A 19,276-nucleotide genomic window follows, 5' to 3' on the forward strand; every position below is an offset into this window, starting at 1 on the left:
CAGCAGGGATGAAAATGAACATTTCAATGAAATAATCTCGACAGAGCAGGGAGAGGAGGGGTGGATGGACTGATTCATCTCCAGCTCTCTTTGGTGATCCGAACACTAATGAGAATGCTTGAATGTATAGTTTATCAGATAGAAGGGGAAGAGCAAGTAAATTTCTCAGATTAGAATCACTGTGAAAATATACCTGCGTGCAAGCTGCTTCATTCCCCAGTTACCAGCATTGGCTAATTATTTGCAGTATTCATTTTAAGGGGATAGGGGAAAGAAGAGAAGGAGGTGAAGAATCTTTTTGTTGGTTTTTAATGGGTTGCCTTTAAGGGTTATCATTCAACCTGCTAGAAGCACGGAGATTGTTCTTGTTACAGTACCTTATCTACTTTTCAAACCCATTGCATTAGAATTAGAGGGTAGGCAGTTTCCAGTATTTTGGCCCTCATTTTGTTGCAATTAGAAATGAAAGACTCAAGCCACTCTATTAAGTTTATTTGGTTGTCTGATAGTCTGTGCTGCTTCTTAGCCATTGTTGTAACTAAGCCATATTTTTCCACTGTAGTGACATCGTAATACAGACACACACACAGATTTGTAGCATCTGTGCCAGAATTTTGTATGAACATTGGTATATATTAATATAGAAAATTCACAAATCTTCCAGCAGGCATTTTAACCTCTCACTATGTGAGAGTTTTGATTCTTTTGTAAAACTCTCAGGACTCTGTATTCTGGAAACCTATCTGTAAATGTTTTTTTTCCCTCTCCCTCTCGTTTTTCTGTAATGAGGGAGGTGTGTGGCTATATGTTGTAGTCTCTATCCATCCTTTTTTTGCCCAAGATTGAAATGTGTTCTTGTGTGCAGTGGAAGTCATTCCCAGCCTAGAGTGCAGTTTGTGCAAGGTGACAATGTGGCCTGGGAAAACTTCTGCAGCTGCTGTCTCCTGTTGGCTGGGTAAATATTAGAAGCGGTGGAAATATATCTGTTGAAGAATGGTGAACATTCACATTATGCCACTAGTCCCAGAGTAGGCCCTGATTTAGTGAAGAATTTCAAACTTAAACCCATCCCTATTTGTTGAAACTATAAAATATGTATTTCAGTAAAAATTATTTCAGTATTCAATTGCTTTACTGACTTGTGGCCTTCAATATTGAGGTCTTCTGAATTAATTCATTTATTTGGAGGATTTAAAATCAGGTCTTGAAGAGTTTGCTACATTTAATTTTGTAGACTGTTAGAAATACAGTCGTTACTTTTGTCCTTTTCAAAGTAATGTATTCAATGCTGAATCCCTTTTTGAATGGAAAAGAATACCTCCACAGAGATAGATTCCTTCAAAAGCACCGGTCCGAGGTTACAAAGGGGTTTATGTGAGAATATTTTTATTTTTAACTACATCCTTACATTTCAGATCTCTGTCTGCTTTTTCAAACAATGGATGTGTATTTTATAGTGTAAATATTCTCACTGAAGCAAACACAATGTGCTATGCTACTCACATATACAATATATAGCTTCTCATGTCCACTTAGATTAGAATGCACAGCTTTTAACACTGCTCAAAGATGACAGTATATCTATGGGGAAGCATTGGCATCCAGAAGGCACATTTTATAGGCAAAAAATAATAGCAAGACTTAAGAAATACAAACTGCTCCCCCTAATTTGTAGTTGTCTTGAATGTGAAGCTTTTTCCCCTTTTTCCAATGTGTATTTGCCCGAGTGTGTGCATGCACAAATGAGAAGGAATAGAAAAGCTGGCATTATGTTCTGTAATTTCTTCATCTTTGGATATAGCTTTTGGTGAAGAGGATCACTGCTTGTATCTGCTCCTGGTATTTTTGTGTGGTTTCAGGGCTTGGGTAAACCAGCAGTGTTTTTTTGCAAATGCAGGAATATGTGGAGAAGATTGCTGAGAGTTTCTCAGTCACAGAAGTATACGCTGTCTGAAACCTGTCTGTTGAGCTACCTATTATAATTTAGGGGGAGAATCTGAACATCTCACACTTTTATTTGACTTGGAGTAATATTACTTGTCTCTGCAATTAATTATAATAGGAATATTTTTGCTGTGTTTAAAAATCTGAAGCTTACTTACTTGTCAAATTTCTGTGAGAATTTTAGTAAAACATACATGTTTTTAGAAATCAACATTCTTCATCTTGTATGCTTCTGAACTAGCGTTACCAGAAACATTTTCAGCTAGAGAATTGCACTGACCTTGCAAAATACCATATGTTCAGTGAGCTGCTATTCGTCTTACAAACATTAGTAGTCTTGAATGAAAAGATATTGTATGTATCCTGTGGTAGCTAAAGGACTTAAATAAAATCTTGATGATTGCAGTGATAGAAATTAAACATTTCAGATAAATTACTCTTTCTGGTTAAGAAGAATTGTTTCTTTGTGTTATTTCAGATAACACCTGCATAGGCATGTGGGTGTGCACATCATGTAAATTCTTTTTCTTTTTTTTTTTTTTTTTTCTAGAATCTGGCTTCAATTCTGAAATCATAGAAAATCAGAGTCTGGGCCAGTCATACATTCTTAACTCTTATATCGCAGTATATATTGGTAAGGGAGTGAATTCAGTCATGTAGTAGTTTCAGCAGAACCTAAGACTAGGAAAGGAGTGAAGATGGATATTTCACCCTAACACTCAGTTTCTTTGCTTTGACAGTTTAACACTGGCCTTTCATGTAGTTTTAATGTTTCTTGTGTGGTTTAGCTCCTTTTATTTTTATGGTAAAGCGCAAAAATACAAGGGTAGAGAAAAACACGCCATCATAAATAAGTAAAGGAAAATAAAAGCTAGGGCAGAGGCTCAACTAGAGTTTCTTCTTAATCAGATATTTAGATGGTTATATATAGCAATTATAAAAATGCATATTTATGCAATTTAGAATCAAGTAGAGAGATGTGAGCAGATAGTTCACATGGATTCTTACAAAGTGCTGTATCAACTATAGCAACATTCATCATCTTACAACAGTTTCTTACATCTATTTATTAAAAATATTGGGATGTGAAAATTAGAGAAAATTGGCATAGCTCCACTGAGGTTTGTAAGAAGACAGCAGTTCATAAAAGCTCAGAATTCAGGCCTCCTCGGTTTCCAGCTTCTACGTGGTGACCGTCTGCTCATCATTGCTAAGTTTTCTTTTTTTAAAAAATAAAAATGCCAGATGGCAACTGTGCATTTTTATGCACTTTAGGGCTCTTGAGTTGTTTTTTTCTTTCCTATTTTTTTTTTTTTTACTTAAAAGGAATTTCAGAGTCAGAAACCATATTCTTCTATAACTGTTCTTTACTTTTCTGAAACTTAAAAATCTATTGTCTTTTTCTGTTAGAAATGAGTGGAAACAGGTGTCTTTAATGGGGCAGCTAAGACAGTAGCTGTGGGAGTGAATTCTACTTATATGCCTGGAGTTCAGAACTGCAGTGGTAGTACCATGCTCATACACCAGCAGAGTATTTCAATAACAGCATTACTGCAAGACTGAGAAGCTGACTGGTCTTCTAGTATTCCTGTATTTTAGTCTTCATTTTATGGACTAAATGAATTTTTAAGAACAATTTTTTTTCTGCTTTTACAAGGCTTTTCTGGCATCTTCCTGGCCTTTGGCTCCAGGATGATTTTTGTAGTGACTTCTATTGTGCTTGGTACTCACCAGTGATTTTAAGTATCTTAGCAAACACCTGAGTCAGGTGCATCTGTAAGGAGTTGGGCCCTGCTTCATACTTTTAAAACAAAAAGATCAAATTGTCTTCTAAAAAAGCTGGCCACGTAGAGGACAGATGAAAGATGCAGCAGGCATCTTCAGGTTCACCACTACCCCAGTACTAGGCGGACTACTTTCCTGCTTTGTCTCAAAAGATCCCACTGGAGTAGTTAGGGGCTGCATTGAGAATGAATTGAAAAGGTAAATACAGAATGTGGTAATGGCCGTAATACTGTTCCTTAAAAAACAAAGTGTTTCAAAGAATTTTTGTAGCACAATGAAGGAAGATTCTTTTTATTTTTCAGAAAAGGAGTTTCAGAATATATTAGCAACTGTGTACAAAAAGGAGCTCAATGTGTAGTTATGCTCCCCGCAGTTGAAGAGGACCTCAGCTTTGTTAACATGATAATATGTATTTTCTTCATATCACATAGGAGCAGAACCACCTCTTTTTCTGGCTTTCTTTCAGTATTGTACCATGGAAGGACATGGGCCACATTTCAGCATCACTTGCTGCACAGTTCACCTGACAAAGAGGCATTTTTTTATTTGATTACTGAAAATTATTCACAATCCATGTTTTCTACCTTGACATGCTTATAAATGATCCACATTCCATTATCATTGTAATTTTTTTTAAGCTTCTTTTACAGAACGGAAGGGAAATGTGTACAAGTATGTGTTCTGCTTTGTGATGAAAGTGTACATTTATCACTTAGGTACATGTAAGCCATTTCTGTGAATTAGGCCCTTGGAGTAAATGTGTTTTGATGTAATGGCCATCTGCTCACAGATGTCACATTTGCTAGTTTAAAAAATAGTTTGATATAGATAAATACATAATATGGTAAGATTATATAGTTTCACCGGGCAGCAATACAATAGCAAAGTTTTATTTATATATTTACCATAGACCAATAATCAATCTGGGATGAAGGTCTAATTATTTTTGATTGTTTTTTTCTAAAAATTAGTCCCTAGCATTTACTTTTAGTTTCTGACTGCTGTTTTCAGACCAGTAAATGCAGGACCCACATCAGATCACAACAGGAGGCAAAGTATATCCCAGCCATTTCAGAAAACAATCACTGTCTTGCTTCTCTTTTCACCTTGTGAAAATGAAAGCTGTTTTGCTCTCAGATGGACCCAGTACAGCCAGCCTCCAGAAGACCCTGGAACAGCTGACCTGAAACACTTGCCCTGTATAGCTCCATTAAAGTCGGTGACACAGAAATGGCCCTTGAAGCTTTAGCTAAAGCCAGTTTGCCAGAAAAGACAGTACTGACGAGATGGAGTTGGTCAAGGCAGTGATTCTGAGTAACTAGTTCTGAGGGGTACAGGTCAGCTGCAATGTGTTGCGCATATATAGTGCAGTAAATATAGCCCATTGCCAGGCCATTTTTTAAACTGATAAAAACTCGTTTAATAAGCTCTTTGTTTGATTTTCGGTTTGATATTATGGTATCTACTGTGATCATGGCACATATTTTACTGATGAAGTCAAAGTTATTCTTAAGTAGCCCTGGTAGCAAACCATAACCAGGACAGAGTATGTGGATTTATACGTGGAGTATGTGAGGGATGATGAATTTGGTTTCTGGATGTATCTCCAAAATTTGTCTTTATTTTTACTACTTTTAGTACAGAAGACAGCGACAATGTAAAATATGTGTGTTCGATAACTTTTGTCTTGTTTTTCCCCCATCTCCCTTCCTGTATTTTAGCATATGTTCCTGAGGAGGAATTGAAAGCAGCAGAAATAGATGAAGAGAGCGTGGAAGATGATGGGCTGTCTCTGGACATCCAGGAGAATGAGTATTTGTGCAATGAAGAAGCGGAGATCAAAGAGGCTCAAAGCTACCAGAACTCCCCAGTCAGCACTGCAACTAATCAGGATGCAGGCTATGGTTCACCATTTAGTGAAAACAGCGATCAGCTGGCCCATTTCAAAAGCACTTCCTCCAAAGAAGAGAAAGAGGATCCTCAGTGCACAGACAGTGTTTCCTATCCACAGGACAGCTTGGCACAAATAAAAGCTGTGTATGCAAATTTGCTTTCAGAGACTTGCTGGTCCAGTTTAGCTTTGGACTTAAAGAAATCCAATCCAACCACCAGCAACAATGGAATCAGCCAGAATGAAACCACCACCAGTACTGACACCAATGCCAATTCCCAGAGTACTAGTACTACCAGTACCAACACTAGTACCAGTACAAGTACGAGTAATACTAGTAACAGTAATAGTAACAGCGGTGGCTCAGGTTATGACTGGCACCAAGCTGCATTAGCTAAAACTCTGCAGCAGACCTCTTCATATGGACTTCTCCCAGAACCTAGTCTTTTCAGCACAGTACAGCTTTACCGGCAAAACAATAAACTTTATGGGTCTGTGTTCACCGGTGCTAGCAAGTTCCGATGCAAAGACTGCAGTGCAGCCTATGACACACTGGTGGAGCTAACGGTGCACATGAATGAAACTGGACATTACCGTGATGACAACAGAGATAAAGAAGCTGATAAGACCAAACGGTGGTCAAAGCCTAGAAAACGATCACTTATGGAAATGGAAGGCAAAGAGGATGCTCAAAAAGTGCTGAAGTGCATGTACTGTGGGCATTCGTTTGAATCTTTGCAAGACCTCAGCGTCCATATGATAAAAACAAAGCATTACCAGAAAGTGCCTCTGAAGGAGCCAGTACCAGCCATCACTAAATTGGTCCCTTCTACAAAAAAGCGAGCACTTCAGGACTTAGCTTCACCTTGTTCACCTGAGCCAGCAGGGATCACTGCAGAAGCTTCACTGGGTGAGTCTGCAAAGGATCAAAAAACTGCCAATCCCTATGTGACTCCAAACAACCGCTATGGCTATCAAAATGGTGCTAGCTATACTTGGCAGTTTGAGGCACGGAAAGCCCAGATACTGAAGTGCATGGAATGTGGGAGTTCCCATGACACTTTGCAGCAGCTCACTGCTCACATGATGGTCACCGGTCATTTCTTAAAGGTGACCAATTCTGCTTCCAAAAAAGGCAAACAGCTAGTATTGGACCCTGTGGTGGAAGAGAAGATACAGTCTATACCTCTTCCACCCACCACCCACACGAGGCTACCAGCCTCCAACATTAAAAAGCAGCCCGATTCCCCTGCAGGCTCCACAAACTCGGAGGAGAAGAAAGACCTAGAGAAGGAAAAGGTGGTGGTCAGTGAGACAGAGAAAAAGATTAAAGAAGAGAACGAGGACTCTACAGAGAAATTTGAGCCAACAACTTTGTATCAGTACCTCAGAGAGGAGGACCTAGATGATAGTCCTAAAGGTGGAATAGACATATTGAAATCCTTAGAGAACACAGTGACAACAGCTATCAGCAAAGCTCAGAATGGAGCCCCTTCCTGGGGAGGATATCCCAGTATTCATGCAGCTTACCAGCTCCCGGGAACAGTCAAACCCCTTCAGCCCACAGTGCAGAGCGTTCAAATGCAGCCATCTTATGCAAGCAGTGTAAAATCGCTGTCGTCAGAACACAATGCACTCATCCATTCCCCAGGCAATCTCACACCCCCTCCTCACAAGAGCAATGTATCCGCTATGGAAGAACTAGTGGAGAAAGTTACAGGTAAAATCAATGTGAAGAAGGAAGAAAAGCCTCTGGAGAAAGAGAAGAGCTCTCCAGGCAAACCCATGTCACCTGCTGCTAAGGAAAACAAGGACTTCCCAAAAGCAGAAGAAATAAATAACAAACAGCAGCAGAAGAAGAGCTCTGAAGCAGAAGTTCAGAAGGTCAAAAAGGACAGGCCAGCAGAAGCACATACTCCAAATGGCACCGAGCCACTTAAAACAAAGGTTGCAAATGGCTGTAACAATTTAGGAATCATCACAGATCATTCACCTGAGCCATCCTTCATTAATCCATTGAGTGCTTTACAGACCATTATGAATACCCACTTAGGCAAAATTTCTAAGCCAGTAAGCCCCTCTCTGGACCCTTTGGCCATGCTGTACAAAATTAGCAACAGCATGTTGGACAAACCCATTTACCCAACCACTCCAGTCAAGCAGTCTGATGCCATTGACCGATACTATTATGAGAACAGTGATCAACCTATTGATCTAACCAAGTCCAAAAACAAGCCTCTTGTTTCCAGCGTGGCTGACTCTGCCTCATCCCCGCTAAGGGAGAGTGCCCTGCTGGATATTTCCGATATGGTGAAGAACCTCACAGGGCGTTTGACACCCAAGTCTTCAACTCCGTCTACCGTGTCAGAGAAGTCTGATGCTGACGGGAGCAGTTTTGAGGAAGCTCTGGATGAACTGTCACCAGTACACAAGAGGAAGGGCAGACAGTCCAACTGGAACCCTCAGCACCTTCTGATCCTTCAAGCCCAGTTTGCTTCCAGCTTGAGGGAGACCTCAGAAGGCAAATACATTATGTCGGACTTAGGTCCACAAGAGCGGGTACACATCTCTAAGTTTACTGGTCTTTCCATGACCACAATTAGCCACTGGCTGGCCAATGTGAAGTATCAGTTAAGGAGGACAGGTGGAACTAAATTTTTAAAGAACTTGGACACAGGACATCCTGTTTTCTTTTGCAATGATTGTGCCTCTCAGTTCAGGACTGCTTCTACATACATAAGTCACTTAGAGACACACCTAGGGTTTAGTTTGAAGGATCTATCAAAGTTGCCACTTAATCAGATTCAAGAACAGCAGAATGTTTCAAAAGTCCTCACAAACAAGACTTTGGGCTCACTTGGAATTGCCGAGGAGGACTTAGGCTCCACATTCCAGTGTAAGCTCTGTAACCGAACTTTTGCAAGCAAGCATGCAGTCAAACTGCACCTTAGTAAAACACATGGCAAGTCCCCAGAGGACCATCTGATCTATGTAACTGAGTTAGAAAAACAATAGCGTCCAGGTAAGCAGCCAGGTATGCAAGTGACCACAGGAACATTGCACTAAACTTCTTCATAGTACTGCACTAGGCCTGACCTGAGCCTCTGAAATCAGTCTTACTTTTGTTGCTGAACTGCCTATCTGGACCTTGGTTTTTCTTACACTTATTTTGTAGTTATATTTATATGCTCTTTGTCTGATCTGTGCATGGTTATTTTTTGTTTCTGTTTTTATTTTTTGTGAGTCAAAGTCTGACCTTTATTTTCAACATCTGTCCTTGATGTTAAGCTATCTTTTGTAGAATATAGTGGGAGACACTATTGAGAGACATTAATTTAGCCGTAAAGAAAGACACAAAGAACAATGATAAAGAGACATCCTAAAATTACAAAGTTGCCATGACAATAAAGGTCACAGAACCTGGTAGTGTCAAGTTTTAACCCTCGGAGAACTGTAATAGCATTTCTGTGCCTTTCCCAGGGACTAAATAAGTAAATAAGGAAAAACAAAACAAAAGGTTTAAAGGCATTTCATTCAAATAAAAGCTTTTTCAGAAGCAGAACTTACTTTTTTTTAATGAATGAGCTTTTTTTTTTTTTTTTTTTTTTTTTTTTTATGCAGAACTGGTTTGTGAAGAAATTGTGCATGCAGTGCTTGGAAGAAGGAGAGCTGTGTAGTACCCAAGGGGTTAGGAAGCCACAACTGTATAAGTTAAATGATAATTACAAAAAAAAGCAAACCGAGTTGCCACTATGCCCAAACCCTCTGGATGCTGAGAGTTGCCACTTTTTGGCAAGAAAAAATAAAAAGTATGCAAGCTGTTATTTAAAACAAGTGTAAAAATGCTCTTTTCTTTCTTTTTTTTTTTTTTTTTGTCCTTTTTTTTTTTTTCCTGTAAAATACTGCAGTTTATAGTTACAAATGTTAAGCTTTGGTACAAGCTGACCTTTCTATAGTGTGCTGCATTGGTAAATGAAAACAAAAAAAAATGGGGCAAATGTTGGATTCTGTTCCTTGTAAATTGCCAGCATCAGCTTAAAAAAATACATGTTACATATCATACCATTTTAAACTGTTCAACTTTCTTTGTACCTTCTGGCTGTATGCTTTCTCTTTTAACTTTTTATATTGTCATTTTATATTCAATTTCTGTGTATATAATGTAAAACCACACTTTTTGAATAAAATTTAGTTCCTGCAGCTTGATATAAATAGAGGAATTTTACTGGCACCTGCATCTTTCCAGATGCATGTACTTAAAGGAACTATCTGACAAAAAAATAAATAAATAAAAATAAAGCAAGCAATGCACTATGAATTATACATTTTGATGTTTTATCATTAATATTGTACAGTACATTTTGGTTCACACAATTAAATCCACTGTTTTCTCAAGTGTAAAATAAACCCACATGCAGTTCTTGATTTACATACATTGTCATGTCGTCATTATATTGCCTTTGAGGTGTTATTCCAGCAATAAGAGGCATCGTTTATATAATCCACCAGCAAAAATCTGTTTGAAATAATCTCTCGTGATCTGTATGCTGACGTGTTTCTTTCGCAGCCTCAATACTAATAACCTTTTAAAAGAGATTTGGAGTAGGTACGTACTGCGAAAGGTACGGGATCAGTAGGGCGCCATCAATTAGCGACGGGCATTCTGCTCGTCACTGAAGTACAAGAAGGGCTGCAAAGGTTTCAGCCAAGTTAATTTTCCTATGCTGTATGACTGTACCCGTAGCCATTTTCTGTGTATGTTCAAAGACCGTCTCCTCCCTTCCTTCTCAGGCAAAAAACCTTTTGATTCCAGCAGTTACACAGTCAGAGGCTGTGGCTTCTGCCCCTGCAGTCTGTTGAATGCTGCGGTTCTTGCCTTTCTGGCAGCGGTGAAGACCTCTGAGGCTTTGACACCAGTTTTTACTTACAGTACAAGAAGGCAGACCTGTGTTTCTCTGTACTTTTTAAATATTGCATTTTGAGGTAAGCTGAGTGCTATCATATCAGGTGTTTCCCTTAATCTTTATTTCTGTTCTGTTGAATGCAGATGTCATTTAGAATGTAAAAGAGAGCTGTCAGAGCCTTCACTAATCTATCTCCTGAGTGCTTTGACAGTTACAGAGTATGAAAGCCTGGGATCTGCTATCCATTACAGTTTTTGGAGGGGCTGTTAAATATGAGGACCTAGAGGGGTTTGCCTTCACGTAGTATTAGTGATACTATTGTGTTATATATACTTCTGTGTATGTATGTATATTTCTGTTCCTTCTTCTCAATTCTTCTGAAAGGATTTTAAAGGTAAGATCTTTGCTCCCTGGTACAGAGCAGTTCTACATTTAATCTTTACTTTAGCTATAACCCCAGAAATATCCAAGTGTTACTCTGTTTTCTGCAAGGTTTTCTGCAGGTCCAGGTCAGTTACATTTACACAGTATTTCTAAGTAGTGCAGGAAAGTGCCGTGAGGGGTTTTTTAAATGTCCCTTACTTTCCTCGCTGCTAACTACCTATGTCCTTCAGGGGATCCTGCCATTTAGACATTTCAGTTCAATTACTGGATGATTATGTACTTTGGGCCCAAGGGGTGTTGAGGAAGAATAACAGTCAGGCCTACGGCTGTAATACAGAGTCTTGAAATAATAACCCTTTGAAGTTTTGTTTACTTTACCATGGGCCTGCAAACATGTGATTATAGCATATGCTATACTACATTGCAGTAGTGGGTGAAAAGGTTGAAAGGGAGAAATAATAGCTCTAAAGTGGGTTTGAATCTAATGTAAATCCATTAAAACTGATCTTGAAACACGGCATGTAAAGTGAGTTCTCAACACCAGGTGACTCCCTCGAGAGGTGTTTATGACATTGCTAAATCCGTTCAGTTCTGATAGCTTCAGAATTGGACAATCACTCATCATCTGTGCCAGTGTCTGAAGGAAGTCCATTTAGAATGAACTAGCAGCTTTACCTGGCGACTGTGCTGATGTAACACTTTCTAAGACTGAAATATGAAGTAGATGAAAAATTGAAGAGACTAGTGTTTCACTTGCTTAACAAAATGATGCTCACCAACGGTGTGATCTTTATTCTTTGGGTTTGATACGGTATTTCTGAAAAATTTCCATTAAAAAAAAATCCTTAAGAAAAATAATTGCACAGTTTAAAGCGTATTCTTTTCCTCAAACTTGGTTTGCAGGTTTATTTCTTCTTTATTTCTGTAAGATTTCAGCAAAAGTAAGTTTGTGCTATTCTGCAAGTAGCTACTAAAGCTACTAAATGGAAGGACAGGTCTTGAAGAAAAGAGATGTAAGAGCCTTAAAACCCTTAGGACTCTCTGTAAGCCTGCGTACCTATTTGTGACATATTCAAAATCCGTTGTATTTGATTCTTTCCAAAGATGTATAAAGCTACTTCTTTTTCAGCATTAGGTTGGTGGTGTTCATTTGTTTGCTTGCTTGCATCTGTTTGCAGGGCTGAAGACCTTGGTTTGTTGGCTTCACAGATTTGGTTTCTGCTTCTGTGCACTTTTCTGTATTGCTCTTTAGAAGGTGATGCAAACCTGCGAATTTGAGAGATCTGTTTCCTGCTGACATTAGTCCTGAATGAAATGACTCTTTGTTTTTTTGGTCTTTTTAATAGCATTTGGTGGGATATTCACTAATTTCTGCAATATAACTTTGTTATGACTTTGTCTGGGTAGTTACACTGGTAATAATTACACCAAACATAATCTGTCCTTATCACGGAGGCCACTAAAATGGAATTGCAGTTAAGTATGAAGGCATAAAAATATACACATTATCTTGCATTAGACTGATGAAGGCACGCTGTATCAGCTGCTGTCTCTCGTTTCCAAAGCCATCTCAAATTTGAGGGTATGATATTCTTTAAATAATAGGGCAGGGGTCCTGGCTTGGAGATCTCCAAGGAGAGGCCAGTTTCCATGTGGAGTGTTCTCGCAGCTCTGTAGGTGTTGGTCTCCTGGCTGATGCAGTGTTGAGTTACTCTCCCAGCATGAAAGTAGCAGGAAGTGGGTTTTCACCATCTGTTCACTGAAATTTAAAAGCAGGGTCCTTTTCTGTCCATGTATAAGAACAGAATGCTAACTCCAAGGTACTGGCCAGATACTAATCTAGATAAGAAGATTCATCCAGATTTTTCTTTTCCCTGGAGTTCCAATTAAGTTCCTTCTGAATGTTTCATATGGCTTTGTATAGTTTCTCTTCAGCACTGTGTATAGTCGCCTTCAGCCTACAGGTAGGTGGGGAGACCACATTTTAGGATGAAAGATGCTATTCTAAGTGAAAGATGATACGGTAGCCAAGTGAAAATATCAATAACCAAATCTGGGTATGTTGCCAAACCCAGTATTTTACAAGCTTGTTCGGGTGATGCAGATTACATGCAGTTAGTATCATTTATGAAATATGCTTCTTTATCATCATTAGTTTGGGTTTTTTTTTTTTACTAGTGATACAGCAAATCTGATTTTGGAACAGTTTAGGAGGTTCTAAAGATCTGAAAACTCCAACACATGGCGAATGGACCTGTTTGTTTTTAGACAACCAATAGGTGATAACTAATGAAAGCTATAGACCTTCTGACTGAGAATAAGAGGCTTCAGTTACTCTATTATGGAGATTCCTTTTTCTACATCATTTCTACCCCAGCATTATCTAGTGACCTGCTGAATCAGGGTTTTATTCTAACTGCTGTAGATGTTACCTCTGCTTTGTTCCCCTCCCTGTAAAAAATGCAAAGTTTAGATTTGATTAGCTCTGTCCAGGTGGTCAGGATTTTTATGTTTTGCTTCTAGATAAACTTATTAGTGTAAAAAGTGCCAGGGGAGGATTAACCGTTAACATTATTCATTCATTTTAAAGAAGCATTTCCCTAACTAAATTGTTTAGGGCACAATGGCTTGGCCATCGGTATAATGTAATTCTGAACAAATTTAATATATTGACGGTGTTCCGTACTTCTGTCCCGAGCAGTAATGTCAGCATTGTCGGGAAAGCAGAGTGCTAAAAACTCTGTAGTCAGGAGTGGTGCCCAAAGCTCCTGACCAGCAGGTTGACGTCTAGCCACTAGAGCATGCTCTCAGGCTTAGGTCCTTACTCCCTAGAAAGTTTATAACCAGAGTAAGTAGTTGAGTTCAGACGGATATAATCTGGGATGGAAGTTCCAGTAGCTAAGAGCAAGCAGTTTCTTGCAAGTAAGTTCACTAGTGGTCTGGTGGGTGTTAAATCAGTTTGTCAAAACACATTAACCTGCCAGCTAGCACTTCAGTTTCCTTGTATTGTACTCTGTATCACCATGCTCAGAATCCCTTTTTACCCCTTGACATGCCTTTCAAGGGAGTTTGGATGCACAAGCATGCATCGTGCTGCAGTCAGGTATCAGTCCTGCTATAATTTCAATAATTACTTGAAATTATGAGGTTTGTATTTTTGAATGGCAGGATACATTGCTGTATCTTGGAAATGGGCATTGTCTTCAGATGTGGACAAACAGGATGGATCACATGCCATTTGCCACCATTTGACAGCTAATGGAGACAGACCACTGTTGTAAAGACTGCCTTTGGAAGTAAAACCCAGCTGAGGGAAACCCAAAATTTATGGCATCCTTCACTTTCCACTCTTCTCCACTGCAAGTACTACACAGCCTATTGGGACATGCAAAGAAATTAGTTTACCCTGAGCATTTGTGAGTAGCAATGTTCTGTAAAAACTAATCTTTTTCTTCCAAGTCCTAGTTAGGCTCAGTTCATGACTGTATGGTTCCAATGTGTAACACTGTATTTGTTCTCACAGAAGCACTGCTACAGGCTCAGCATTGAGAACATCTTCTCCCCTCTATCCCCACAGTCTTCAGCATAGCAAGGAAAACTGGCAGAGCGGCTCTGGAAGTCACTATCCTTCTGCAAGCAGTCTGAGGTGGACTGTGTGGGGAGAGAAATGGGATAACAGGCGATTTTGATCTTGATAAAGAGGTACAAAATTTTATGTTTTCAGACCACCTTTTCACTGCAGTATATGCTACACATGGCAATACAAGGAGCAGCTCTTGAAACTGCCTTTTGCCTTCAGGGTCTTTGACATCTCATTGCTTAGTACTTAAAAAGGTGAAAAAGTTGTGTAGTAGAAGACTTCCCTTCATCCCATGTTCCAAGGGAAAGCTAGACCCATTGTAGGTAGGAGGTGAGATTCATTAATGGCTTTTCTCACTGGTATAAGTCACTTGCTAGGCATTTTCATTCTGGACTTTTTTCAATTTAGACTAAAGTACTTTGGAGGCAATTTAAGCCAAACTGGAAAAAGCCACTTTTATTCTGTAATAAGAAAAACTGCCCTGGGCTGCTGTGGCAGGGAAACTGTCTAATGCCAACCAGCGTGACTATAATGGTTTAACTGGAAAACTCTCACACTAAACAAGTTTTAAGTTTATTAATGTGCAAATATTGTCTCTGAAACACACTGCAGGCTCAGACGCTGCCCACAACTGGTGCAGTACTTTTCAGCCCAAGGTCAAACACACTCAGCATGTTTGCAATGGGCATGCTGCATTAATAATTACAGTAGTATCCCAGTGTGTAGCATGATGATAAAATGTGGTTCAAGGATGCACTGTGTGTCTTTATGTTCAAGGGAGAGTTTGTTCTTAGCTGCCTCTAAAGAAATATCTTGCTAAAGTTTGTAGCAGTTAATTGTGTGCTATTTCTCATCACTACTTTTCTGGGGTGGGATAATGTGAAAAATTAGATAGCTTTGCCCTAAAAAAGGCAGCAGGTCTAGACTTAACATTGCATGGGGATCTTCCACCCCAATTTTGGGGGTTGGTGAGCGTCACATTTCACATTTTTAAAGTATGCTTTGACAGCTGAGAGTCTGGAAAAGTGCAAAGAAGGAATAGGACTGAGGAACGACTAAGAACAGTCTGATGATCAGCAGCCATCAGAAGGGTAAAAGCAGCACAAAAAACATTGAAACTTGGAGATCCACTGTAAGAAGAAGGAAAAGATAGGAAAAAGGAATGATAGGAGAATAATTGCTATTAACCAGAGCAGATGGCAGGGATTTTGAAAGCTAAGACTGAGAGGGGTGAAAAGGGAAAGGCTGGAAGGCCTGCTTGCCTGTTAGGAAACAAAAAGGGACCTAGCTAGGTAAAGCTCAAAGGGGCTTTGAGTGCTGGGAGTTATAGGCATGCCTGAGTGATGTTTGGGAACCTCTCTGACCTCTTGCAAAAATCATGCAATGAGGCTGAATTTGTCTCAGGAAGGAAAGAAGGTTTTGTGGTGAACAGCTGAATTACTCGATGAAAAGATTTCCCAGGATTGCCTGTTCAAAAGATGGAGGGTCAGGGGGAAGGAGGGAAGCCTGAGCAGAGAGTTTGAATGAAGTGGGATGGCAAGTGCTCTTTACCTGATGTTGCGTAAGATTAGGAAAGGAGCAAAGAAGAAAGCTTTTCATGGAGGAAACTGAATGGTTGTCTTAGTGCTGGTGATCGGGTTTTTCCCACTTGAGTCTTTCTACGAGCAATAACTACATCAAATTTGTTGCAATAGCAATCAGAGCCCAGGGCTCTGAGTATGCTTGTTGCTGTAAAACCACACACTAACATTAGTTGCCATCTCATTTAAGGCAAGACGTAACAAATGGGTGTAAAAGCCATCAGAAAGAGGGGAGGAGGTAGTTCAATTTCATAGGGAGAAAGTGGTTCAATTTCATAGTTTACACATGTACTTAAATTGAGCACTTGTGAGTCACTTAATTTTTGAAGACATTATAATAGATGTGTCGCAGTCTCTACTGGCCGTCCACCTAAGCTGCGCTCAGTTGGCAACTTCACTGTTGGTATCTGGGCATCATTTTAAGTGAGTACTTAAGGTTGAGTATCAAGGGAAGGTATTTATAGTTTCAGCAGAGTGGGTTGATAGCTGTTCCAGCCCCAGATGGGAATTGGGTTACATGACAGATCAGGCTGCCTTCCAATTTTACCCAATACTAGCGATAAGGGGTGGGGGGAGGGAGGACAGCTGCAACCGTATAGTCCTTCTAGGGTTAAAGATCCTAATGCTTTAAAGAGAATGTCTAAAAGAAAATTTCTTTCTGAAATAATTTATGGAAATGCCGTGCTCCCTTTGAAGGTTCCATGTCACTGCATGGCACTACGCAATGTTCTCTTTCTTCACCTGTCAGGCAAGGACCACCTCGAAGAGTCTCACTGCTGATTACTAGTTAATTGTCATTAATAAGTGACAACTGACATTATGGGGGCTTAATGCAGAGAGAACAGAAAAGAGCCACAGATATTCTAATGAGCTGACTCCTACGTGCCCTCTATTGTTGTCGAAAATGAGGAGCTGTCGTCATTGTTCAGGAGATGGGCTTCAATTGCTCTGGAAAAATATTCTCTTTTAATTTCTTTATGCATAGATAATTCCTGGTGCACTCTCTCCCTCTCTCCGTCTGTCTCTCTTGCTCTTTCTCTCTTATACACACACACAGACACACACACACACACACCTTCCTATGAACACAGTGAAAACTTCCACTGATTATATGCAGTATGTATGAAGGCACAGTAAAGCTTTTTAAGTACTTTGATTTAGGTACACACACGTGCAAGCATATGCATATGCACATACATACAGACTACACATGAATGTAAATTACCAAGACATTTATTTTATTTTAAGAGTCAGGAAAGGAGTGGGCACGGACACCTTCACTAAGAAAAGGAACCAAAAGGGGGTGGTCAAGACTATACTAGCTGATGTATGAAGTTAGGGTTGAGGAAGTCCTGTTCTGGCCCTACGCAAGGCATTTTGAAACGATGGCAATGAATGCGCACAGATTTCAGACACAGGTACCTAAAATTAGGTCCTTGCTCTTAATTTAAATAGTAGCTTAACGACTTGATGATTTTCAAAACTGTCAAACAGGCAGGAGCTCCCAGCGAGGCGGTGGTGGCTGCGGATGCTCAACACTGCCTGCTGAAAGTCAAAACCGTTCTTTGCACTCTTGCTGAAGATCTCAGCCAGCAGAGGGCCAGAAATTTGGGGGAGATGATTTAATTAGACATCCAACTCCTGGTTGCATTTACTGAGAGCTTTAGAAATCCTGGGGTTCTGCTTACACTGGACAAGTATGATCAATCCAGGATCAGCTGATTCTTGTGCAATGCCAGATGAAATGTATCTATACCTATAGAAGCAACTCCTCTCTCATTTTGTGGGTTTGGGTTTCTGAGGGTGCTAAAGACAACCACCTCCAAGAACCTCTCCAAAAGTCAGGAAATTGCACATGATCCTTGAGGTAAAAATTTAGGTGAAACAAACTGAAGCCAGAGGAGTTGGTATGATGATGCTGGCTTCTCTTACCAATTTTGAAGCAACGCAATCACCTGTATAAAGTCTCTTAAGTACAGCCAGTACTTGAGAACTAAATTGTAGAAGAGGAATTTTCTATTTTTACCAGTGAGTATCCAAGAGTTTCCATTCTGCAGCAATAAATTGCATGTCTGTATTGCTCTCTAACATTTAAGGCTCTGTGGTTTTGACTGAGAACTGGCTTATCCAGGGTCTTTCAACTATCTGCAGAAAGGGGAGAGCATATCGTTCTAAGAGGAATTTCATTTCCATTGCACAGCTTGTTTAAAACTCAAGACTCACAGGAAAGAAAATGAAAATGAGATGTCTCTCATATAGTGCTCAGAGGAAAGACATTCATTAGCATTCTCTGTCTTACTGCCTGCCAAGGCCCAAACAAAAGATACGGTCTGGAACAATGGCCTGAAATGAGGAACACAACTGAAGCAGCCATGCAGGAAGCCTGCCATTTCCCATGGTTCAGGGACCTGGAGCCAGTATGTAGAGTGTCCTGAGCACATGTGTGGAAGTGGAAAACTCAAATAACAGTAAGGTTTTTTTATTTTCTTCTTAATGCTGGGTTTCTCATTGAAGTCAATGGATGCCATGTCTTCCGTTGCCATAATGCAACCTGATGGATCCTAATTCCCAGCTCTGTGTGTGACTTCAGATATGACCTCTTGGTGGCTGAACCTACCTGTCTTTTAAGGAGATGAGATAATGCCTGTATGGCAGAGAAGACACATGCTATAATCTTTGATGAGTTTGTAATAACACGCAGAGAGCATTTCTTGACGTTGCCAGTGTCTTTTCAGTTACTGCTCTGTCTTTAAATTTCCTGTTGGAGAAAGCAGTTGAAAAGATCACAGTCCAAGCCATTTCAGTTCCTGAGGCAAGAGGTCAGCTTGATGCTCTTTGTGGTGCTCCTCTACCATCTTACCCTCTGGGTTAGGAAGCTCCCCACTGCCAACCACTAAGCTCAGTCTAGGGTCATAGCTGCCAGGGCAGTTTCATATCCAAATCTATCATAACAGTTGTTACTGTCCTTATAATTCTTCCCTTCTTGCTTCCTTTCCAGCTGCAGCAAAACAATTTTGGCAGCTTCTGGAAGTTCTCTGCCTATGGACCCAAGCAAATCTGATGCTGGATACCAGTGATGGCAGCTGAAGTTAGTACATTGAGTGGAGCAGGTAAAAGTCGGTGTCCTAGGTAGACTGGGTGTTTTATTGCTTTTAATACCAATGATCTTATTAATGCTGCTGCAATGTAGCAAAAATTGATGGAGTCA

General features: G+C 39.9%; 1 protein-coding gene across 5 annotated transcripts in view; it reads left to right on the forward strand.

Annotated features, from left to right (window-relative positions):
• Nucleotides 1–19,276, forward strand: part of TSHZ1 (teashirt zinc finger homeobox 1) — a 90,435-nt gene that overhangs the window by 46,332 nt on the left and 24,827 nt on the right. For 2 of the 5 annotated variants that reach the window (XR_009742608.1, XR_009742609.1), the window contains exons 2-3: nucleotides 5,451–8,642; nucleotides 10,412–10,603. Coding sequence is in view for 2 of the 5 variants with exons in the window: in XM_061448909.1 (XP_061304893.1) it covers nucleotides 5,451–8,635 (3,185 nt within the window). In the remaining 3 variants the exon portion in view is untranslated. Of the gene's footprint in view, nucleotides 1–5,450; nucleotides 10,050–10,411; nucleotides 10,604–19,066; nucleotides 19,154–19,276 lie in introns of those variants that run through there. The other 3 variants (XR_009742607.1, XM_061448909.1, XM_061448908.1) reach the window with 3 other exon arrangements.

Source organism: Pezoporus flaviventris, unplaced genomic scaffold, assembly GCF_033815535.1.
Source record: "Pezoporus flaviventris isolate CSIRO_AGI_PZ_B2104156 unplaced genomic scaffold, CSIRO_AGI_Pfla_v1 ptg000007l, whole genome shotgun sequence".
In the NCBI taxonomy this organism is placed as follows: Eukaryota; Metazoa; Chordata; class Aves; order Psittaciformes; family Psittacidae; genus Pezoporus; species Pezoporus flaviventris.